This window comes from Schistocerca piceifrons, chromosome 10 (genome assembly GCF_021461385.2).
Source record: "Schistocerca piceifrons isolate TAMUIC-IGC-003096 chromosome 10, iqSchPice1.1, whole genome shotgun sequence".
Taxonomy (NCBI): domain Eukaryota; kingdom Metazoa; phylum Arthropoda; class Insecta; order Orthoptera; family Acrididae; genus Schistocerca; species Schistocerca piceifrons.
In genome coordinates this window covers 83,489,865-83,515,678 of record NC_060147.1, presented here as the reverse complement: position 1 = coordinate 83,515,678, position 25,814 = coordinate 83,489,865, and the positions used below count along the sequence as shown (strand labels likewise).

General features: G+C 44.9%; 1 protein-coding gene across 1 annotated transcript in view; it reads right to left on the bottom strand.

The window, feature by feature from the left end:
• The window catches only part of LOC124718712 (homeobox protein Hox-A1-like), a 44,068-nt gene extending 19,832 nt beyond the window's left edge, over positions 1-24,236 (bottom strand). The window contains exon 1 of the mRNA XM_047244332.1: positions 24,053-24,236. Coding sequence (XP_047100288.1) covers positions 24,053-24,236 — 184 coding nt within the window. The remainder of the gene's footprint in view (positions 1-24,052) is intronic.
• Positions 24,237-25,814: the final 1,578 nt, after the last annotated feature.

Genomic DNA, 25,814 nt, shown 5'->3' with positions numbered 1-25,814 from the left:
CACTGGTCGCAAGTGGGGCGGCCATGTTTACACTAATACTGTAACGGTATGTGTGCATCTGCACAATGCTGCCACCTACAGGCCATTCTGCACGCAGTTTGTAGCACGCTTAGTAACTTACAGGATAAAGGCACGCTTAGCAACTTACAGGATAAAGGCGCGAAATTTGGATTTGTTATTACAATTTTAAGGTTTTCATTTGACTCACCCTCGTATACTCGATGAAGATTACAAATTTAAACCACCTGACAGAAACATTGCCAGTTAGTGTGATAAAATCAACGGCGGTTCAGGCCTGTATCATCGAGTTCACCTTAATCTTGCAAAGCGCATCGAATCAACCATTGAAAAGTACGGAGATCATGCTGAAAATGTTATTTATTAACATTAAAGTGACTAAAATGTGCTTTATTACTATTTATTAAAATTCCCTATGTACGTAGACTTTACGGACACCCTGTAGTAGAGGCGCGGTGAGTTGGCCGTCCTCCAAGTTCTGGTCGTTCAAATTTCGCTCCATTCGGAATATTTCGTGTCAACTGTTTCCGACTGCTGCAACCTTCGGCGAACATTGACACTGTAATTACCTGACGAAATGTAGTGTCGTATGCATGAGCGGCTGATTAAATTGCTCATAACAGTAATTGTACTTATATTTAAATGCATTAATCAATACGCGACAAGATCACACATGTTTGCTAAATATTTCGGATGTCATCTTTCTTCTCCTCATTGCGTTGTATAACAACAGCCATAATTTAATTTCATATTCCCGGTTACAAACAACTACTGCACTTGAAGATGTTTGTGCCTATAATCCGCATTCACAAAACCATTTTACTTCAGTGTAAAAGTTTATGCCACCGCAGCAGACCGTTTCGAGTCGCTCACGCTCAAGAGCTGTCAGTGTAAGAAGACAAACAATAAAACTTTCCTCCCCCCCCCCCCCCTCCAACCTCTCACCCCCGCCCGCAGCTGACGATCTCTAAACCCTAACACCGCTTTGGCCGCGCGACTTACCCCTCTGACTTGAGCTAACCAGCCAACTTCACTTTCCTCACTGTCTAATAAACCATCATCGCAGTTCAGCACTTCTTAAAATACTTCTGTTTCCGTAAGAATTTTTGTTACTGTGTGGGAAAATTCCTTTCTAAAGGATCTCTTAACGTCGGATGAAGTTTTAGGATACGGCTGTTAGTTCTTAAATGCACATTATTATAAAATACATCTAAGAACCACGAGCTGCACCAACATCTGGATCGGGCCCTGTGCGGCTTGCTGGTCGCTCTTTGACGACTACATCCACATCCACATCTACATCTACATCTACATGGAGACTGCAAATCACACATACGTGCCTGGCAGGGGATTCATCGAACCACCTTCACAATAATTCTCAATTATTCCATTCTCGAACAGCGCCCGGGAAAAAACGAAAATCTGTATCTCTCCGTAAGAGTTCTGATTTCCCTTATTACACACACATCAAAAAAAGTTTTGCGTCACCCCTGTCCCCAGAACTCTGAAGATAGACGTTGACTGTTGATATTGTATCGCAGACACAGTCCCTTTCACTGTTCAGAGATGTCACTAAACCCGCCCAAAGATGTAAAGAGCCATGCAATGAGCATCGTCTATTAGACGGAGGGGGTCCGAGAGCCGATCAGTTCCAGTCACTCCACCAGACTCGTGTTGGCCGTAGTTCAACTATGCCTAGAAGGTTTGTACCGCGGTTCGATCGCGTTTGGATTGTTACTTTGTGCTGACCGAGGTGGCCGAGCGGTTCTAGGCACTTCAGTCCCGAACCGCGCTGCTGCTATGGTCGCAGGTTCGAGTCCTGCCTCGGACATGGATGTGTGTGATGTCCTTAGGATAGTTAGGTTTAAGTAGTTCCAAGTTCTAGGGGACTGATGACCTCAGAAGTTAAGTCCCATAGTGCTCAGAGCCATTTGAACCATTTTTTGTTACTTTGTGCCAGGAAGGACTCTCAACAAGGGAAGTGTCCAGGCGTCTCGGAGCGAACCAAAGCGATGTTGTTCGGACGTGGAGGAGATACAGAGAGACACAAACTGTAGATGACATGCCTCGCTCAGGCTGCCCAAGGGCTACTACTGCAGAGGATGAGCGCTACCTACGGATTATGGCTCGGAGGAATCCTGACACCAACGTCAGCATGTTGAATAATGTTTTTCGTGCAGCCACAGGACGTCGTGTTACTACTCAAACTGTGCGCAATAGGCTGCATGATGCGCGACTTCACTCCCGTCGTCCATGGCGAGGTCCATCTTTGCAACCACGACACCATGCAGCGCGGTACAGATGGGCCCAACAACATGCCGAATGGACCACTCAGGATTGGCATCACTTTCTCTTCACCGATGAATGTCACACATGCCTTCAACTAGACAAGCGTCGGTGTTTGGAGCCAATCCGGTCAGGCTGAACGCCTTAGACACACTGTCCAGCGAGTGCAGCAAGGTGGAGGTTCCCTGCTGTTTCGGGATGGCATTATGTGGGGCCGACGTACGCCGCTGGTGGTCACGGAAGGCGCCGTAACGACTGTACGATGTTACATCTAAGTGTTCTGCCAACAAACCGCATCTTTGGCTGGTCTTTCAAATAGCATTTTCTGTGTGTTCTTTCCAATTTAAGTTGTTTGTAATTGAAATTCCTACTATTTGGTTGAACTTACGGCCATTTCATTTGATTGATTTGTAGTGTAACCGAAGTTTATCTGATTCCTTTTACTACACATGTGGATTACCTCACACTGTAATAATTTAGAGCCAACTGCCAATTCTCGGCCGGCTGCTGTGGCTGAGCGGTTCTAGGCGAGTCAGTCTCGAACCACGCGGTTGCTACGGTCGCAGGTTCGAAAACTGCCTCGGGCATGGATGTGTGTGATGTCCTTAGGTAGAGTTAGGTTTCAGTAGTTCTAAGTTCTAGGGGACTGATGACCTCAGATGTTAAGTCCCATGGTGCTTAGAGCCATTCGAAACAATTTTGCCAATTCTCGCAACATACAGATATCTTTTCTAAATCCTTTTACAATTTTTCTTGATCTTCTGATGACCTTACTAGACGATAAATTACAACTTTTTTTGGCAAACAACCTAAGATCGTCTCCTAAATCTTGTATATAGATAAGGAACAGCAAAAGGCCTGTAACACTACCTTGTTGAACGCCTAAAGTCACTTCTGTTTTACTCGATGATTTTCCGTCACTTAGTACGAACTGTGTGTGACCTCTCTGACAGAAAATCACGAATCCAGTGGCCTAACTGAGACGATATTCCATAAGCACCACGACCACTGATGTAACGCGAACGTTGAAACAGTTCGTACTTAATTGTCTTAATCAAAGCTTTTCTGAGAAAGATTGCATTTCAGCAAGATAACGTCCCCCCGAACACGGCGAGAGTTTTCACTGGTTGTCTTCGTGCTTGCCAAACTTTACCTAGCCGAGCAAGGTCGCCGTATCTGTCCCCAACTGAGAACATTTGGAGCATTATGGGCAGTGCCCTCTAACCTCCTCACGATACTGACGACCCAACGCGCCAATTCTACAGAATTTGGCACCATAACCTTCAGAAGTATATCGAATATGTCTATCAATCAGTGCGAAGCCGAATAACTGTTTGCATAAGGACCAAACGTGGGCGAACGCGTTTTTGACTTGCCCGCTTTGTGAAGCTCTTTATCTTGAATAAATCATCCAATTTTTCTGAAATTGTGGTCTTTTGTTTGCCTGTAGATGTACAACAATCAACCGTTTTTCGTACCATTCGGATAATTCCTCCATGGTGCATTGTTTTTATCTTGGAGTGTGCGATAAAGAAGTCGAAGATCACAGATATACAGGCCATTAAAATTGCTAAACCAAGAAGAAATGCAGATGATAAACGGGTATTCATTGGACAAATATATGATACTAGAACTGACATGTGACTACATTTTCACGGAATTTGGGTGCATAGATTCTGAGAAATCAGTACCCAGAACAACCAGCTATGGCCGTAATAACGGCCTTGATACGCTTGGGCATTGAGTCAAACAGAGCTTGGTGGCGTGTACAGGTACAGCCGCCCATACAGCTTCAACGCGATACCACAGTTCATCAAGAGTAGTGACTGGCGTATTGTGACGAGCCAGAGACTCGGCCACCATTGACCAGACGTTTTCAGTTGGTGAGAGATCTGGAGAATGTGCTGGCCAGGGCAGCAGTCGAACATTTTCTGTATCCAGAATGGCCCCTACAGGACCTGCAACATGTGGTCGTTCATTATCCTCGAGAAATGTAGTGTTTCGCAGGGATCGAATGAAGGCTTGAGCCATGGATCGTAACACATGTGAAATTTAACGTCCACTGTTCAAAGTGCCGCCAATGCGAACAAGAGGTGACCGAGACGTGTAACCAACGGCACCCCAGAACATCACGCTGGGTGATACGCCAGTATGGCGATGACGTATACACACGTCTAATGTGCGTCCACCGCGATGTCGCCAAACACGGATGCGAACATCATGATGCTGTAAACAGAACCTGGATTCATTCGAAACAATGACCATTTCCATTCGTGCAACCAGGTTCGTCGTTGAGTACACCATCGCAGGCGCTCCTGTCTGTGACGCAGCGTCAAGGGTAACCGCAGCCACGGTCTCCGAGCTGATAGTCCATGCTGCTGCAAACGTCGTCGAACTGTTCGTGCAGATGGTTGTTGTCTTGCGAGCGTCCCCATTTGTTGACGCAGGGATCGAGACGTGGCTGTACCATCCGATTACAGCCATGCGGATAAGATGCCTGTCATCTCGACTGCTAGTGATACGAGGCCGTTGGGATCCAGCATGACGTTCCGTATTACCCTCCTGAAGCCACCGATTCCATATTCTGCTAACAGTCATTGGATCTCCACCAACGCGAGCAGCAATGTCGCGATACGTTAAACCGCAATCGCGAGTCAACAATCCGACCTTTATCAAAGCCGGAAACGTGATGGTACGCATTTCTCCTCCTTACACGACGCATCACAACAACGTTTCACCAGGCAACGCAGCTCAACTGCTGTTTGTGTATGAGAAATCGGTTGGAGACTTTCCTCATGTCAGCACGTTGTAGGTGTCGCCACCGGCGCCAACGTTGTGTGAATGCCCTGAAAAGCTTATCATTTGCCTATCACAGCATCTTCTTCCTGTCGGTTAAATGGCCAGCAGTGTATCTAGCGGAAGCCTTCATCACCAGTTACATACATCGAATGCCCTTACCAGGACGGCCGCACTATCCAGCGCAACGTCAGAACTGCCTGTTGCCTCGACCTTACCGAAAGCCAAACTGCTCGTCATCCAACCAAATCCTCAATTTCCTTTTCCATTATTCTTCGTTCATTACTGCTGTCGACAGCTCGGACACATGCACAGCTAAGCCGGTTTACAGCCGTGAAAAGGCGCGACGCTGCAGCTGCTGGTATTGCGAGGAAGCAGGCCGGTATAACGTGTCCCTCGCTACGGAGTCCGGAGCTAAGCCCTCCCCAGGGCCGGCTGTCGCGCCCTTATTTGTTTCTGGCATTGTTTCCCCGCTGACCCCTGTCCAGCCCTGTCCGGCCTGATTCAATAAGGCCGCAAAGGGTCAGTCCCCTGCGGTGACGTCACCAAGTCCCAAGCCGCCACACCGGGGTCAAGCCAAACACGGCGCGTTGCGTCTGTCCCTCCTGCGTCACAGGTCAACCCTTTCGCAACCGCACCTGCCGAGTGTGTGCCGGCCACAGTTGGGGAAAATTTACTCGAATCACGTGTAAAATTATTGTTCGTTATTAGTGTATAACAAATGAAAATACACTAAAGAGCCAAAGAAACTGGTACACCTGCCTAATACCGTGTAGGGCCCCCGCGAGCATGCAACACGCAACACGACGTTGCATGGATTCGACTAATGTCTGAAGTAGTGCTGGAGTGAACTGACACCATGAATCCTCCAGGGCTATCCATAAATCCGTAAGAGTACGAAGGGTGGAGATCTCTTCTGAAAAGCATGTTGCAAGGTATCCCAGATATTTGGACAACATGGTTGTGGAGATGAGGCAGGGATTAGTATGATTAATCATTTATTCAAAAACAGTCTTAATCGCATGTATTATTATTATACCGCCAACCGGTTTCAACCCGACGTAGGGGTCATCTTCTGGGCGTTTACACCATTGGTCGATAGTTTCCTGCCGTTATGTAGACAGGAGTGACACCACCAGTAGTCGACCAATGGTGTAAACGCCCAGAAGATGACCCCTACGTCGGGTTGAAACCGGTTGGAGGTATAATACTAATACATGCGATTAAGACTGTTTTTGAATAATTGACATCCCAGATATGCTCAATAATGTTCATGTCTGGGGAGTTTGGTCGCTAGCGGAAGTGTTCAATTTCAGAAGAGCGTTTGTGGAGCCACTCTGTAGCAATTCTCGACGTGTGCGGTGTCGCATTGCCGTGCTAGAACTGCTCACGTCTATCCGAATGCACAATGGACATGAGTGGATGCAGGTGATCAGACAGGATGCTTACGTACGTGTCACATGTCAAGAGTCGTATATATACGTATCAGGGGTCCCATATCACTCCAAATGCACACGCCCCACACCATTACAGAACCTCCACCAGCTTGAACAGTAGATTGCTGACATGCGTTGTCCATGGATTCATGAGGTTGTCTCCATACTCGTACACTTCCATCTGTTCGGTACAGCCGGCCGCGGTGGCCGTGCGGTTCTAGGCGCTTCAGTCCGGAACCGCGATGCTGCTACAGTCGCAGGTTCGAATCCTGCCTCGGACATGGATGTGTGTGATGTCCTTAGGTTAGTTAGGTTTAAGTAGTTCTAAGTTCTAGGGGACTGATGACCTCAGATTTAAGTCCCATAGTGCTCAGAGCCATTTTTTTTTTTTGCTCGGTACAATTTGAAACGAGACTTGTCCGAGCAGGTAACGTGTTTCCAGTCATCAGCAGTCCAACGTCGGTGTTGATTGGCCCAGGCGAGGCGTAATGATTTGTGTCTTGCAGTCATCAAGGGTACACGAGTAGGCTTTCGGCTCCGAAAGCCCATATCGATGATGTTTCGTTGAATGGTTTGCACACTTATACTTGTTGATGGCCCACCATTGAAATCTGCAGCAATTTGCGCAGAGGTTGCACTTTGTCAAGTTCAACAATTCTCTTCAGTCGTCGTTTGTCCCGTTCTTGCAGGATCTTTTCCCGTCCGCAGCGATGTCGGAGATTTGATACTTTACCTGATATTCACGAACACTCGTGAAGTGGTCCTACGCGAAAATACCCCCCTTCATCGCTACCTCGGAGATGCTGTGTCCCATCGCTTGTGCGTAGACGATAACACCATATTCAAACCCACTTAAATCTTGATAACCTTCCATTCTAGCAGCAGTAACTCATCGCCAGACGTTGTGTTCTATAGGCGCTGCCGACCGCGGCGCCATATTCTGCCCGTTTACATATATCTGTATTTGAATACGCACGCCTATACATCTGCGTATGGTAATTTCAGGGATCCCAGAAGGCTTTTGATACTGTACCACACAAGCGGCTCGTAGTAAAATTGCGTGCTTATGGAATATCGTCTCAGTTATGTGACTGGATTTATGAGTTCCTGCCAGAGAGGTCACAGTTCGTAGTAATTGATGGAAAGTCATCGAGTAAAACAGAAGTGATTTCTGGCGCTCCACAAGGTAGTGTTGTAGGCCCTTTGGTGTTCCTTATCTATATAAATGATTTGGGAGACAATCTGAGCAGCCGCCTTCGGTTGTTTGCAGATGACGCTGTCGTTTAGTCTAACGACTAGACTAATAAAGTCATCATAAGAACAAAACATACTGCAAAACGATTTAGAAAAAATATCTGAATGGTGCGAAAAGTGGCAGTTGACCCTAAATACGAAAAGTGTGAAGTCATCCACATGAGTGCTAAAAGGAACTCGTTAAACTTCGGTTACACGATAAATCAGTCTAATCTAAAAGCCGTAAATTCAGCTAAATACCTAGGTATTACGATTACGAACAACTTAAATAGGAAAGAACACATAGAAATTGTTGTGGGGAAGGCTAACCAAAGGCTGCGTTTTATTGGCAGGACACTTAGAAAATGTAACAGACCTACTAAGGAGACTGCCTACACTTCGCTTGTCCGTCCTCTTTTAGAATACTGCTGCGCGGTGTGGGATCCTTACCAGGTAGGACTGACGGAGTACATCGAAAAAGTCAAGAAAGGCAGCACGTTTTGTATTATCGCGAAATATTGGAGAGAGTGTCACAGAAATGATACAGGATTAGGGCTGGACATAATTAAAAGAAAGGCGTTTTTTACTGCGGCGGAATCTTCTCACGAAATTCCAATCACCAACTTTTTCCTCCGAATGTGAAAATGTTTTTTTGACACCGACTTACATACGGAGGAACGATCACCAAGATAAAATAAGGGAAATCAGAGCTCGTACGGAAAGATACAGGTGTTAATTCTTTCCGCGCGCTACACGAGATCGGAATAATAGAGAATTGTTAAGGTGGTTCGATGAACCCTCTGCCAGGCAATTAAATGTGATTTGTAGAGTATCGACGTAAATATAGATGTATGTGATCGTTCCAATTCATGCCCCTACAAAGTGTTACACACAGATATTTTTATGAGTCGGCCGATTCCAACAGTGACTCACTGGTATTGCGGTCATAGAACAGCATGTTTCTCGTTTTGTAAAGTACACAATTTTACATTTATGAATATTTAAAGCAAGTCGCCAATCATTGCATCATCTTGAAATCTTATCAAGGTCTAACTAAAATTTTGTACACCTTCGGTTAGATTGTACTTCGTACGACGTAACTGCGTCATCTGCAAAAGTCTGAGGTTATTATTAATATTGTCCGCAAAGTCATTAATATACAACTTGAACAGCAAGGGACCCAACACCCTTCCCTGTGGTACACCAGAAGCTACTTCACATTTGTCGATGTCTCTCCCTCCGAGATAACATGATACATCCTCCCTACCAAAAAATCCATAATGCAGTTACTTTTTTCGTCTGATAACACATAAGATGCAACTTTTGTTAATAAATATATGTGTACTGAATCAAATGTTTTTCGCAAATCGAGAAATACTGCATCTACTTGAGTGATTTGATCCAAGGCTTTCAGGATGTCACGTGATAAAAGTGTGAGTTGGGTTTCACATGCTCTATGTTTTCGATGAACATGCTGGTTGACATGGAGTTGGCCGTTCTGTCGGGGATACCTCATTATGTTTGTGTTCAGGATATATTCCAAGATTCTAAAGTAAATGGACGTCAAGGATATTGGACGGTAGTTTTGTGGATCACTTCTGATTCTCTTGTTGAAGACAGATGTGACCTTTGCTTTCTTCCAGCTACTGTGTGCAATTTTTTGTTCGAGGGATTTACTATAGGCCATAGTTAACTGAGGGGCTAACTAGGCCCCGAATTGGGTATAGAATCTGATAGGGTTCCATCGGGCACTGCGGTTTTTTTCAGTTTTAACGATTTCAGCTGTTTCTCAACACCAACGACACCAACATTTATTTCACTCATCTTTTCAGCGAGTATTACACTGGAGTAATACTCCTTGGTTTACTTTGTAAAGGCCGGCCGGTGTGGCCGAGCGGTTCTAGGCGCTTCAGTCTGGAACCGCGCGACCGCTACGGTCGCAGGTTCGAATCCTGCCTCGGGCATGGATGTGTGTGATGTACTTAGGTAAGTTAGGTTTAAGTAGTTCTAAGTTCTAGGCGACTGATGACGTCAGATGTAATAGTGCTCAGAGCCATTTGAACCTTTGTAAAGGAAAATTTGAAAACAGAGTTAAACACTTTTGCTCTTTCTTTGCTACTTTCATTTTAGGTTCCTATCTTGTCTATGAGTGGCTGGGCGCTAACTTTGGTTGCACTAACAGCCTTTACATATTACCAGAATTTCTTTGCGTTTTGTGGAAGTTCATTTGACGATACTGTGCTACGGTAGTCATTTAAGGCTTAATACATTGCTTTCTTGATTGCCAAACGCGTTTCATTCAGCATCTCTCTATGGTTTGTATTGTACCTGTTATGCAGTAGTCTGTGTTTCCTTGGGATATTCTTTACGTTGACTGTATACTATGGAGGACCTCTCCCATTATCTGCTGTCCTACTGGGTACATATGTATCCAGTGCATGGTCAACTATTTTTTTGAACTTGAGCCATAGTTCCTTCTCATGCTCCTGTCCAGAGCTAAACGTTTTGTCACATGATATACTAAGAACTATGGACGAAGGGCATCAGGCAGAGTCTATATTTCTAGATTTTCGGAAAGCATTTGACACTGTGCCCCACTGAAGGCTGTTAATGAAGGTACGAGCATATGGAATAAGTTCACAGGTGTCTGAGTGGCTGGAAGACTTCTTGAATAATAGAACCCAGTATGTTGTCCTCGACGGCGAGTGTTCATTAGAGAGAAGGGTATGGCCGGCCGGTGTGGCCGAGCGGTTCTAGGCGCTTCAGTCTGGAACCGCTTGACTGCTACGGTCGCAGGTTCGAATCCTGCCTCGGGCATGGATGTGTGTGATGTCCTTAGGTTAGGTTTAAGTAGTTCTAAGTTCTAAGTTCAGATGAAGTCCCATAGTGCTAAGAAAAAAAAAAGAGAGATGGGTATCATCAGGGGTGCCCCAGCTGTTGTTCTCAGTACACATAAATGATTTGGCAGATACGGTGGGCAGAAATCTGTGGGTTGTTTGCTGATGATGTCGTTAGGTGCGGTAAGGTGACGAAGTCGAGTGACTGTAGATAAAATTTCCAGTTGGTGTGATGAATGGCAACTAGTCCTAAATGTGGAAAAATTAAGTTAATACGGATGAGTAGGAATATCAAATCTGTAATGTTCGGATACAGTTTTACGAGGGTGGGTCAAATGAAAACCTTAAATTTGTAATAACAAATCGAAATTTCGCGCCATTATCCTATAAGTTGGTAAGCGTGCTACAAACAGCGTGCAGAATGGCCTGTAGGTGGCAGCATAGTGCAGATGCACACATACCGTCGCAGTATCAGTATAAAGACTTGCATCAGGGAAGAACAGCGTTCTGTTATTCGGTTTTTGCGTAGTGAAGGTGTGAAACCTATTGAAATTCATCGACGAATGGAGGTTCAGTACGGTGATGCATGTTTGTCACAGCAGCAAGTCTACGAATAGAGTAGGAAGTTTGCAAATGGTGTGACTTCAGTGGAAGATGCTCCTCGTCCAGGTCAGTTGTGACTCCACAGAACATTGCAGCAGTTGAAGCCATAGTGAAGGAAAACCACCGAGTGACACTGAATGACATTGCAGCATGTTTACAGATTAGTCATGGGTCAGCACACCACATTGTGCATGATGTGCTCCAGTTTCACAAAGTGTCTGCAAGATGGGTGCCACTGCAGCTGACCCCTGAAACGAGAGAACGACGTGTTGATGCTTGTGAAGAACTTCTTCGGCGCTTTGAACGAGAAGGTGATGGCTTCCTTGCAAGAATCGTTACTGGGGACGAAACCTGGGTTCACTTCCACAAACCGGAAAAGAAATGAGCGAGAAAGGAATGGCGCCATTCCTCATCCCCAAAACAAAAGAAGTTTCGAACAGTAGCATCAGCATGGAAGGTTATGCTGACTCTCTTTTGCGACGAAAAAAGCGTCATTTTGGAGCATTATGTGCCTAGAGGGACCACTGTCACAAATGCATCATACACAGATCTCCTAAAAAGTCAGTTGTGACCTGCAATGAAATTAATGCGACGTGGATTGCTGTCAGCAGGTATCCTTTTGCAACATGACAATACAAGGCCCAACGCTGTCCGTACAACAGTTGCAACAATCACAGACTTGCATTTCGAGTGTCTTCCTCATCCACCATACTCACCAGACCTTGCCCCAAGTGATTTCCATATGTTTGGACCACTCAAAGACGCAATGGGAGGAAAGAAGTTCCGTTCTGATGAAGAGTTACGCCACGCGGTGCTTGAGTGGTTGCGCAGACTACCAAAAGAATTTTTTTCTAAAGGAATTTATGCACTTTGTGAGCGCCGGAGGACTTGCATTGAGCGTTGGGAAGTTTATTTTGGAAAGTGATACAGCTTTGTACCACTTCTGCACAATAAATAATATTTTAAAAAATATTTAATGTTTTCATTTGACTCACACTCGTACTAGTGCCCTTCTTGAAACAGTCAAGACGTGTAAATATCTGGGCGTTACGTTGCAAAGCAATAAGTTGTCGAACGAGAATGTGAGAACTGTGGTAGGGGAGGAGAGTGGTGGACTTCGGTTTATTGGGAGAATTTTAGGAAAGAGTGGTTCACCTGAAGGAGACCGCATATAGGACGCTGGTGCCACCTACTCTTGACTGCTGCTCGAGTATTTGGGATTCGTACCACCAGGTCGGAATGAGGGTAGACATCGAAGCAGTTCAGAAGCGGCCTGCTAGATTTGTCACCGAGAGGTTCGAACAGCACGCTAGTGTTACGGAGATGCTACTGGAACTCACGTCGGAATCCCTGGGACGGGGGCGGGGGCTGGGTTTGGGGGGGGGGGGGAGAAGGCGACGTTTTTTTGCGAGAAACGATACTGAGAAAATTTAGAGAACCGGCAATTGAAGCTGACTGTCGAACGATTCTACTGCCGCCAACAGCGACCGAGAAGATGATACGAGAACTTAGGGCTCATACGGATGCATATAGACAGTCGTTTTCCCCTCCATTTGCGAATCGAACAGGAAGGGAAATGACAAGTAGTGAGACAGGGTACACTCCGCTCCGCCATGCACCGTACGGTGGCTTTCGGAGTATCCATGTAGATGCAGAAGATTTTCAACTTCTTCACCGATGTATCGCACTACCGTTTCTCTATCTGTTTTGCTGAACATATGAGCCTTCAGCCGCTTTAAAATTGAAAGTTCCTTACTTGTCAAGTGTTGCATTAATTGGACCTTCAGGCTCATTTAATTTTTTTTTCTCTGGAGAAAGTTTTGGGCCTTCTGCCTTTTGAAAATTTATTGTAGTTATGTTTTTCAATCATGGGTCTTCAGCCTTCTTAAAATTTAAATTCCTTACTTGTTAAATCTTAGACTGTTTGGGCCTTCAACCTCATTTTAAAAAAAAATATTTAAGGATAAAGCCTTGGGCTTTCTGCCTTCTAAAAATTTTTTTGTAGTTGTGTTTTAAATCGTAGACCTTCAGCCGTTTTAAAAATTAAAGAGGTTGTGCCCTTAAGCCATAAGATTGTGTGACGTATTCAGTCGATAATTAAGCTCGGAAATTTGGGCTGTAATGTTTGGGCAACTAAATAAAATCATATGTTTTCGAGTGTAACTGACAGCCGCTCATTTTTGGTCCCTTTCACAGTTCCGACTACCTGTTCTGTCCTGTGGCTTTAACCACTGTCTTCTCGTGGCGGAATGCCTGCATCTGCAAGAATAGTCGCAACTGTTGTGGGACACATTTTTTGCTGCTGTTGAAAGCAGGTGTTGACAGATGTGAAAATTACGAACTATCAGTTTAATAAGGTCACAGCTGCAAAATACTAATACGAATTCTTTACAGACGAATGGAAAAACTGGTATAAGCCGACCTCGATGAAGATCAGTTTGGATTCCGTAGAAATATTGGAACACGTGAGGCAATACTGACCTTACGACTTATCTTAGAAGAAAGATTAAGGAAAGGCAAACCTACGTTTCTAGTATTTGGTGACTTAGAGAAAGCTTTTTGAGAATGTTGACTGGAATACTCTCTATCAAATTCTGAAGGTGGCAGGAATAAAATACAGGGAGCGAAAGGCTATTTACAATTTGTACAGAAAAAATGGTTCAAATGGCTCTGAGCACGATGGGACTTAACATCTATGGTCATCAGTCCCCTAGAACTTAGAACTACTTAAACCTAACTAACCGAAGGACATCACACAACACCCAGTCATCACGAGGCAGAGAAATTCCCTGACCCCGCCGGGAATCGAACCCGGGAGTGGGAAGCGAGAACGCTACCGCACGACCACGAGCTGCGGACATTTGTACAGAAACCAGATGACAGTTATAAGAATCGAGGGGCAGGAAAGGGAAGCAGTGGTTGGGAAGGGAGTGAGACAGGGTTGTAGCCGCTCCCTGATGCTATTCAGTCTGTATATTGAGCAAGCAGTAAAGGAAACAAAAGGAAAGTTTGGAGTAGGTATTAAAATCCATGGAGAAGAAATAAAAACTTTGAGGTTCTCCAATGACATTGTAATTCTGTCAGAGACAGCAAAGGACCTGGAAGAGCATTTGAACAGAATGGGCAGTGTCTTGAAAGGAGGATATAAGATGAACATCAACAAAAGCAAAACGAGGATAATGGAATGTAGTGGAATGAAGTCGGGTGATGCTGAGGGAATTAGATTAGGAAATGAGACACTTAAAGTAGTGCAGGAGTTTTGCTATTTGGGGAGCAAAATAACTGATGATGGTCGCAGTAGAGAGGATATAAAATGTAGACTGGCAATGGCAAGGAAAGCGTTTCTGAAGAAGAGAAATTTGTTAACATCGAGTATAGGTTTAAGTGTCAGGAAGTCGTTTCTGAAAGTATTTCTACGGAGTGTGGCCATGTATGAAAGTGAAACGTGGACGATAAATAGTTTAGAAGAGAAGAGAATAGAAGCTTTCGAAATGTGGCGCTACAGAAGAGTGCTGAAGATTAGATGGGTAGATCACATAACTAATGATGGAGGTATTGAATACAGTTGGGGAGAAGGGGAGTTTGTGACACAACTTGACAAGAAGAAGGGACCGGTTGGTAGGACATGTTCTGAGGCATCAAGGGATCAGTAATGTAATACTGGAGGACAGTGTGGAGGGTAAAAATCGTAGAGGGAGACCAAGAGATGAATACAGTAAGCAGATTCAGAAGGATGTACGTTGCAGTAGGTACTGGGAGATGAAGCTTGCACAGGATAGAGTAGCATGGAGAGCTGCGTCAAACCAGTCTCAGGACTGAAGACCACAACAACATCCCGTTTCGGCACAACTTCGGAATTTCAGCCTGTTAGTGAGCTGAGCGGGGGAGCCGAACTTGAGAGAGAGAGAAAGAGAGGGGTGGGGGGATAGAGGGATAGCAAGGCGGCCGGGCTCTCGCTACCGCTATCGCTTTCGCTAATCGCGGAAACCCTAGAGGCCCGGGCCGGGCCGCGGCCATCAGCGGCGTGTTTGCCGCCAGCAGCCACTCTGCGCTCGCCGGCCGCGGGCGTCAGCAAGACGGATGGCCGCCGGCCGCCATGTTGCAGCGCTGCTGCGCCCTGGCGGCAGCCCGCGCAAACAGGCCCGCCTCCGCGCTGACAGTGTGGGTGGCAGGCGCCACCGGCCGCCTCTTGCGGTCGCGCCACTCGCTCCGGCCTGTGGTCGCTTTTAGCCACGTTAGCACACTCACCGCAGCGAGGAGAACTCGGCAAGTGCCGTAACACGATTTACCAAACACTTCCCTCAGTCGAACAGGGATCAAAATAAGCGGAAACATGTCTCGGCTTCAGCCGTAGGTACTGGACCGTTTCTGAGTAAACGACGGTGAAAGTTTTCGACGTAAACTATCTGCCTGTTAGTGAGTAAACTGTTCAACGAAAGCGCTGGCACAGTGGCTAGCGTCGCTGCTTGCCACTCTTTGCGTCCTGTGTTCCAAACCCGATTTGTTTTTCTTACTTTGAATAGGCCATCTGAGGACTATGTTCCAATTCTACATCTACATTTATACTCCGCAAGCCACCCAACGGTGTGTGGCGGAGGGCACTTTACGTGCCACTGTCATTACCTCCCTTTCCTGTTCCAGTCGCGTACGGTTCGCGGGAACGACTGCCGGAAAGCCTTCGCGCGCACTCGAATCTCTCTAATTTTACATTCGTGATCTCCTCGGGAGGTATAAGTAGGGGGAAGCAATGTATTCGATACCTCATCCAGAAACGCACCCTCTCGAAAATGGACAGCAAGCTACACCGCGATGCAGAGCGCCTCTCTTTCAGAGTCTGCCACTTGAGTTTGCTAAACATCTCCGTAATGCTATCACGCTTACCAGATAACCCTGTGACGAAACGCGCCGCTCTTCTTTGGATCTTCTCTACCTCCTCCGTCAACCCGACCTGGTACGGATCCCATACTGATGACCAATACTCAAGTATAGGTCGAACGAGTGTTTTGTAAGCCACCTCTTTGTTGAAGGACTACATTTTCTAAGGACTCTCCCAATGAATCTCAACCTGGCACCCGCCTTACCAACAATTAATTTTATATGATCAAATCGTTCCGCACGCATACTCCCAGATATTTTACAGAAGTAACTGCTAGCAGTGTTTGTTCCGCTATCATATAATCATACAATAAAGGATCCTTCTTTCTATGTATTCGCGATACATTTGTCTATGTACGCGGCCGGTAAAGGATCTTGCAAGAATGGGACCAACGACGACTGAAGAAAATCGTTCAACGTGACACAGGTACATTCCTTCTGAAAATTGCTGCAGATTTCAATGGGGGACCGTCAACCAATGTCGGTGTGTGAACCATTCAATGAAAGATCATCGATATTGGCTTTCGCAACAGAAGGCCCAATCGCATACCCTTGATGACTGCACGATAGAAAGCTTTAGCCTCATTTGGGCCCCATCAACACCGACACTGGACTATTGAAGACTGGAAACTTGTTGCCTGGACGGGCGAGTCTCGTTTCAAATTGTATCGAGTGGATGGACGTAACATTAGAACCGATAGCGAGAGCAAAAAGTCGGAGCTATCACTTTTCAGCACGCCCTCGTATCAATGATTTACTGCTGCTGCGAATGATTCATTTTTCCAGCGATGAAGTGTGAATGATTCAGGAAATAGGGTGATGGATAACGTTAGTTCATAGCTTAGAGATCTACAGACTGACATAACAACACACAGTACAAACAGTTTCTGACACGGGACTTTTGGAGAAGCGAAATTTTATCTTCACTGGGGTATCAAACACTCACTGATCTTTTTAAATTTTTAGTACTGAAAACAAAAGGAAAGCTCTAAGGGAAGTATCGCACTCAGTATCCATTGCAGAAACAAAATGTTGCTACCTAAACCATGAGACAGATGTTCACTATCTGTGACATGAAAACGAAAAGGTTTGTTCGATTTGATTACTTGCACCATATTATAACCTACGATATCATTTTTTTATAGGAAAAGATTCTTAACAAAGATAACTGCAGTCAGAACTATCTACGGCGTTAGTTCGAGAAGTTAATGCAGGCCGTTGCACAAGCGCTTTGGAATTCTGCCTATGCCACCACTCTGCATATACACCGATCAGCCAGAACCTCATAGCTGGTATGTCCATCTTTGGCACGGATAACAGCGGCCAAGCGTCGTGGCATGGAAGAAATAAGGCCTTGGTAAATCGTTGGAGGGAGCGGGAACCACATCTGCATACACAAGTCACCTAATTCTCTTAAATTCCGAGGATTTTTGGGGGTGGGCCGAGGGGGTGTGGGGCGATGAATGCTGACGCCACATTCAATCACATCCCAGAAATTGGGTTCAGATCTGGTGAGTCGTGGGCCAGCACATCAACTGGAACTCGTGACTGTGTTCCTCGAACCACTCTATCGCACTAGTAGCCTTGTGACGCGGCGCGTTATCTTGCTGAAAAATGCCACTGCCGTCGGGAAACCAGTTCGTCATCAAGGGGTGTACATAGTCTGGGGCTTGGCCATCATCGTGCCATGCATGAGCTCCACTGGACCCAAGCATGCCGACATGCCAAGAGCATAGTGAATCCGCTACCAGCTTGTCTCCGTCCTGCAGTGCAGGTGTCAAAGAGTTGTTCTCCTGGAAGAGGACTGATTCGCACCCTCCCATCGGCATGAAAAAGATATCGGGATTCATCAGACAACACCACGCCCTGCCACTGTGCCAACGTCCAGTGCCGAAGGTCACGTGGTCACGTGCCGATTAAAATTGGCCCGTGCGTGTGTCGTTGGCTTCGGAGGCCCATCGTTAGCAGTCTTTGGTGCACTGTGTGTTCAGACACACTTGTGCTCTCCCCAGCATTATAGTCTGATGTTAGTTACACCACATTTCCCTGCTTGTCCTGCGTTACCAGTCCGCGAAGCCGACGATGTGCGACATCCGTAATGAGGTGTGGCTGTCCAACACCACGACGTCTGGTCATGGTTTCACCCTGGTTTCGCCACGTGTTGAAGACACTCACTACAGCACTCCTCGAAGACCCGACAAGTCGTGCAGTCTCCAAAATGCTCGTGCCAAGCCTCTGGGTCATCACAGTCTGCCCTCAGTCAAACTCAGGTAGACCGCACGTCTTCCCCATTCTACACATGGACAGCCCGCTCACTGATACTACATGCACCATGCGTGTGTCTGACTAGCAGTCATTCCCACTATCGCCTGGATGGGCTTATATCGATACCAAGTCGGTGGTCATAATATTCTGGCTGACCGGTGTATTGCATCATGGGATTTGTGGCTATTAATAGGACTCGTTGTGAAGGAGCTGCTACATTCTCTCAGTCAACATGAGACGAGAAAATTGATTCCCACTTGGCTAACTCTTCTTTAACCACTATACAGAAAGATGTGGTGCGGCTCACACAGTTAAGTGATTTCCTTCGGGCAAAAAAGATACCTGAAGATGAAAGTTCCTGACACAGATAATAAATAAATTCTATTTTCTCTTGACGCCCCTTTCTCCCAACAGAAATGCAAGTCTGAAAGCAAAATATGTATACTGACATGTTTTACTAGTCTTTAATGCATTACTATTTACATAACAGGTAAATGGTCACGCAGCACGTAGCCACCAAAATTTTAATGTCTTTACTCGTATCAGCATGCATGCAACAGCATGCACATGTGGTACATTCCAAACCACCGCACATGTCAACGAGTTCTGTTAGTGATAAAAAGGTAGAGTCAAATGTTTTGGATAGTCCTTGGGCTAGAGACGATTTGTATACCCAACAGAACGATGACTAAGTGTCACCATCGTACAGTACATGGTCAAAGTATGAATATTACACACGTGCTCCTCCTTAGGAGAATGGAGCAGATCGGTTAGCTGTCTTTGCATTTGATGCGGTCTACGGGGTCTACGGTGACCTTGATGGGAATTATGGAGGCTCACTGGCGATTATTCGGAAAAGCCCACTAAAAGGGATTTTTACAATGTTTTTCTTGTCACCAGCGGGCCAAAACCCGCAGAGGATTCCAAGACAGCTGTCCACTGCTGTGTATAGCTGAAATTTTCTGGCGTTTCCAAGAGACACAGCTTCAAAATTACTATCTAAAGGTAAGCATGTTGCTATTGCATGTATTGTAAAGTTTGAACATAATTATGTAGCTGTATCCTAGCATTTCGGTCCCATCTTTTGCAGCTCCGAAGGCGAAAACAGAGACTTGCCGAAACAGGTCATCTGTATGATAAACGATCTTGGCAGTCGAGAATTTATTCAGTAGTCATAATACAACAGATCGCCCGCACTCTGACAATGTCAGAACTTTATAAGAATATTCTTTTGTTTTAAAAGCTCCTTCGGCTGCTCTGTCCTATGCGGTCGCGCACTGTCATCCATAAAAATGACGTCAGAGCCACATGCATTCCTAAAAAAAAAATCAATGACCAGTCAGTGTACTGAGTTCAAAGATTTGGAAGTCAGTACACTTCTGGAACATTATGCCTCCCCACGCCGTGACAACCAGACCACCAAAACGATCATGTTCGAAGATGTTTAGTTAGTTAGTTGGTTGCGTGTTCCATTGATCAATGGACTTCGCACAGTACGGTAGCCATTATGATGTGGAACGTGTCAAGTGTAGAAAAAATGCACATATGAAACAAAATTTTTTAATATATATATATATATATATATATATATATATATATATATATATTACAATACTGAGTTAAAGATTAATATTTCTATTATTTACCCCATTCTCTTAAATGGCACAAAATGCATATACTATATTTATAGATTTATTTATTCCTATTCAAGAATTCATCTATGGTATAGAAGAAGTTGTCAAGCAGACATGATTTCAATTTATTTTTGAAGGTATACTGCTGTCTGTCAGACTTTTGTTTCATTTGGTAATTTGTCGAAAATTTTTATAACAGCATAGGATAATGTAAGTTTTTCTTTTTTGTGGTATTATAATCATGAATGTCACTGTTGTTTTTAAACTGGTCCATGTTGTTGAGAACAAATTTCATTTGTGAGTAAATGTACTGTGAGGCTGTTGTAAGAATACTCAATCCTATAAAAATATGACTACAAGATGTGGACTATGAACTCCACACGCCGGCCGGAGTGGCCGTGCGGTTCTAGGCGCTACAGTCTGGAACCGCGTGACCGCTACGGTCGCAGGTTCGAATCCTGCCTCGGGCATGGATGTTTGTGATGTCCTTAGGTTAGTTAGGTTTAAGTAGTTCTAAGTTCTAGGGGACTGATGACCACAGCAGTTAAGTCCCATAGTACTCAGAGCCATTTTTGAACTCCACTCATTATTCTAAACACTTTCCTTTGAGCAGTGAACACTTTTTGTCTAAATGTTGAGTTACTCCAAAATATTATTCCGTATAATATCAGAGAGTGAAAGTATGCAAAGTATGTGAGCTTACTAATTCCTATATCCTAAAAATTGGCAATTATTCGGATTGCAAAAGTTGCTGAACCTAGTCGCTTTAGAAGATCCAAAATATGAATTTTCCAATTAATATTCTCATCTATATGTACACCAAAAAACTCAGTATGCTCTACCCTGTCTACTGACCTCAGTTGATGTGTTATTTATTAAAGGAACTGTACTTTTTGCAGCAGAAAATTGGATGTACTGTGTTTTTTCAAAGTTTAGAGCAAGCCCAATTGCAGAAAACGAATTAATGACTTTTCCAAAGACCTTATTTGTATCATTTTCAATTGGAGTTTCTTTTAATGGATTAATAATGACACTTGTATCATCAGCAAACAGTGTCAGTTCAGCTTTCTGTTTCAGGTAGGAAGGGAGGTCGTTCATATATATCAAGAACAAAAGGGGACCCATGATTGAACCTTGTGGAACACCTGATGTAATTTCACCCCAGTTAGATGAAGTTGCATACGTATTTAAACTTTTTGCTTCCTGTTCTGAAGGTATGACTTAAACCACTCATATGCTATTACATTTATAACATAGAACTGTAATTTCTGTAACATAATGTCATGGTTCACACAATCAAATGCTTGGGACAAGTCACAGAAAAATCCTATTGGTTACATTTCACTATTTGAAGACTCTATTATATGGACAGTGAAATTGTATACTGCTGTCTCAGTGCAACAGCATTTTCGAAATCCAAACTGTGATTTACTAAGTTTCCCATTACCGTTGAAATGGCTAACCAGTCTTGAGTACATTACATTCTGGAAGATTTTCGAAAATGCTGTAAGCAAGGATACTGGCCGATAATTATTGACATCTGTAGTGTCCCCATTTTTGTAGAGAGGCCTGACAATGGAATATTTTAACCTGTGTGGGAAAATACCTTGAGTTGGTGATGCATTACACGTGTGACTCAGAACATCAGCTGTAATTGCTCCACATTGTTTTAATACCTTATTAGAGATGTCATCTACTTCAACAGAAAAATTATTTTTCAAAGATTTAATAATTTTCTGGGGTCATTACTTGTTGCCAGCTCTCGCCATACGATGGACATTGCCGAATAAGATCATTTTGGTGGTCCTGGTGTTATGGTGTGAGGAGATATAATGTTCCAGCAGTGTACTGACTCGCAAATCTTTGGACACGGCGGACTCTATCGGTCAATGTTATTGTGACACTTTACTCCTTCCCCATGCCTTTCTTTTCAGGTGTGTGTGCGGGCCTGATTTATTTTTTCTGGACGACAATGCGCGACCGCATCGAATGGCGCAGGCGTAGCACGTCTTGGAACGATAGGATATTCGGCCAGTGGAATGTCCTCCCATTACTCCGACTTAAATCTCATCGAGCACTTGTGGGAGCATTGGGAAGACGCACTGTAGAACGTCCAGATGCACCAACGACCATGCAACAGTTGAGAACCGCACTGGTAGACGAATGGAACACCCTACCACAAGTAAATCCGTTCCAACCTTATGGCCAGCATGGTAGGGCGTTGCAAGGGATGTATTGCAGAATATGCATGCATACACCGTAATAACAATAATGTTCCATTTTTTATGATCTCCAGGGGACCATCATGAATCGAGCTGACCTCTGTGTAATTATTGTTTTTCGACCTAAGTGTCGTTTTTCTTCATCTCACTGCGAATTCCTTTCAGTAACCTGCTGTACTACACTGTAGGAGTTGTTCCCGTGCATGCTCCAAGTTTAATCAAGCTATGTTTGCCATTAAAGTTACTTTGGTGCTTAGGTTTCGCACACTAGTGTATTTTTAAGAAAAATATACTTCCGAAAAGTGGTAGAATACGATTAAAAAGCAAGCATTGAGGTTTACGTACAGTCTTAATTCTACATCTACATCTACAATCATACTCCGCAAGCCTCCCGCCGGTGCGTGGCGGAGGGTACCTTGAGTACCTCTATCGGTTCTCCCTTCTATTCCAGTCTCGTATTGTTCATGGAAAGAAAGATTCTCGGTATGCCTCTGTGTGGGCTCTAATCTCTCTGATTTTACCTTCATGGTCTTTTCGCGAGAGGGAGCAATATACTGCTTGACTCCTCGCTGAAGGTGTGTTCTCGAAACTTCAACAAAAGCCCGTACAGAGCTACTGAGCGTCTCTCTTGCAGAGTCTTCCACTGGAGTATCTATTATCTCCGTAAAGCTTTCGCGATTACTGAATGATCCTGTAACGAAGCGCGCTGCTCTCCGTTGGATCTTCTCTAGCTCTTCTATCAACCCTGTCTGGTACGGATCCCACACCGGTGAGCAGTATTCAAGCAGTGGGCGAACAAGTGTACTGTAACCTACTTCCTTTGTTTTCCGACTGCATTTCCTTAGGATTCTTCCAATGAATCTCAGTCTGGCATCTGCTTTACCGACAATTAATTTTATATGATGACTCCATTTTAAATCACTCCTAATGCCTACTCCCAGATAATTTATGGAATTAACTGCTTCCAGTTGCTGACCTGCTATATTGTAGCTGAATGATAAGGGATCTTTCTTTCTATGTATTCGCAGCACATTACACTTGTCTACATTGAGATTAAATTGCCATTCGCTGCACCATGCGTCAATTCGTTCCAAATCATCCTTTATTTCAATTTTCCATTGTTACAATCTCTCGATATATAGACAGGTGTGTATATAGACAGGTGTGTATACAGACAGGTTATCCATTCCGCGAAACGACATTGTCGACGATTTTTGACTGTTATCGACATTGATACTAGCAAAATATCATTCCTGGGAATTCCAAGACTGTCCAGAATGTTTTAATTTCAATTCTGAAGTTCGATAGCAAATGATGTGTTTACAAATTTTTTTCGTCTATTTGTCCTATGAAATCCTGATTCTTGCAAAATTTAATGATTCCACGTCAACAGGAAGTACCCTACAGGTTGTAATGAGTGAGTTTGGGAATATCAAACAGGTAAAAATGCTAGAGATTCTCGATTCTCGGAAATGGATGAACAGTCTATACACATAATTAAATTTGTACGGAATGCTCAATGCCGGAGTTCTACTTGCACCTCGCCAAATTTATTCCTAACTGCCAGGTACTTTTCTCTGCTCCGAGGGGTTACGGTAAACTGTTGCAAGAAGTTGTCTGTGATCTTGTGGAAACTTTTGGACTTGGCCAGAGGTCCTCACTAACTTCATTGTCGATGAGACTTTAATAGGCGAGGGGGTATCAGTGGGACGCGCTGAACAATACGTCCCTCGGGCAGTCTGGACTCTGTCAGCTAAGAGGGACTCTTCGGAGTCGGAGTCTGTTAATTTCGAGTCTCAAGAGTGGAACTTGGCAGCGCCGGACTCCACAGAGGGTGGAGCCCTCGCTTGCGCGGGGGCGGCCGGGGGTGACAGGGGGAGGCGGCGGGCCGGCCGGCCAATTAGGGACGACGCCGACGCCGACGCCGAGCGACGCCGCGACGTCCGACGCAGGCGTCAACAAGACGGATGGCGCCATCTTGCGGCCGGGCCGCGCTCTGCCGGAGAGCACCGCAAACAGCCGGACGTCCATCGCTGCCCGACGGCGGACCGGGGGAAAGGAAAAAAGCGCCAGAACAGGCGAGGACCCTGGTGGCTCACCGCACCGATGTTGTTGTTGTTGTTGACGTCTTGTGTCCGGTTTGATGCAGCTCTCCACCAGGGACGGGATAATCGACTGGTCGTAACATCAGACTGCTCAACCGATTATTTTCTCATTCAGCAATTTTTTTTATCATTCGGACGAAACAACCAAGTGAAACTAGTCTCTCCCGCCATGTGAGCTATATGAATGTTTTTCCGCCATTCTCCTGGTTTCGTCGTTTCACTTAAGGGGAGGTTTACAGCCTTTAGCCCGAAAAAAGCATGTTCTTTGAGAATTCTCGGGATCTGTTATAGATAACAATGTCAATTTTGGTCAAAATATTTATTGATATATCCTCTACAAAGCGGAATTTATTCGACCGGAAATGTCGAAGAGCAAAGCCAGTGCCGTCGGAACGAAACAAAATTTCGATGTAGACCTCCACGCGCGGTATTTCGCAGGTCAGCCGGATCGTCTGAAATAAAAATTGAGTTGAATTTAGCGAAGTATATAAGATTCTTTAGGAGTTGTCCCTCGCTTAAGTTATTTGGACCATAGGAAACAAAATGGCGGCCATTTGAAAAAATGGGATTTTTCATCGATTTTTCGACTTCGTCGGCCAAGTAATTGTAGCAGATGGATCGGAATGAAAGTGCTACAACTCCTAGACAATTTAGTTAGCTTCATCGGAAACAAAGAATCATGCCAATCGGTTCAGTAGATTTGAAGTTACCATACACCGCGATAAAAAAAAAAAGTCATTTCGAGAAAAACGCGTTTGAATTTTTGACTACATGCAATATTAGGCAACTTATCTTCAATCTGCTATTCCGGATCCATAAACTAGTCCTTCCTCTTCCTCACGGAGGGCGTTCTGCTCCATCTGGGCCATCCTGCGCTGCTCCACAGCCGCTCGTACAGCCGGTGTCAAGCTGTTTTCGGCTGCTTGAATCCGGTGGTCGTCCGAATGCTTGGCGAACTGCGTCGAATAGAGTCCCAGGGTGACGTCCATCGTTGTCATGGTCTTCAGAATTCCTGAATACCCTCAGAATTCCTGAGTACCCTTCGTTGAAGCTGCTCACTGCCAGGAGAAGTCGCAATCTCCACAGTCTTCGCACCAGAGTGCATTTGCTTGGGGGCTAACTTCCAAACACACGCGTTCAAACTTTCATTTGAATTTTGTGCGTTTCCTCCCAAGCACCGGTACAATAACTCGTCCTCCGAGAGAAAAGAACGATTTCAGGCGGGTCCAACTGCGAATAACAAACATTTTCGTTCTGTATTCGGAAAAACCGTTTCACGGGTGGATTCTAAACACTTTTATGGATCCAAAACTGCAACTTACAAAAAATTAATTTTTTGAACCAAAAGATAGTAAACCTCCCCTTAATGAGAGACAACGGACTGACACAGTCCTGCGATGGTTGCGGCGTTTATATGAATGTCTCCATACATCGATTATACTTAGGTGCGCATAAACCCATTTTGAGGAGCGGTCAGAGGAATGAATCGCGGGGACACTGTGTG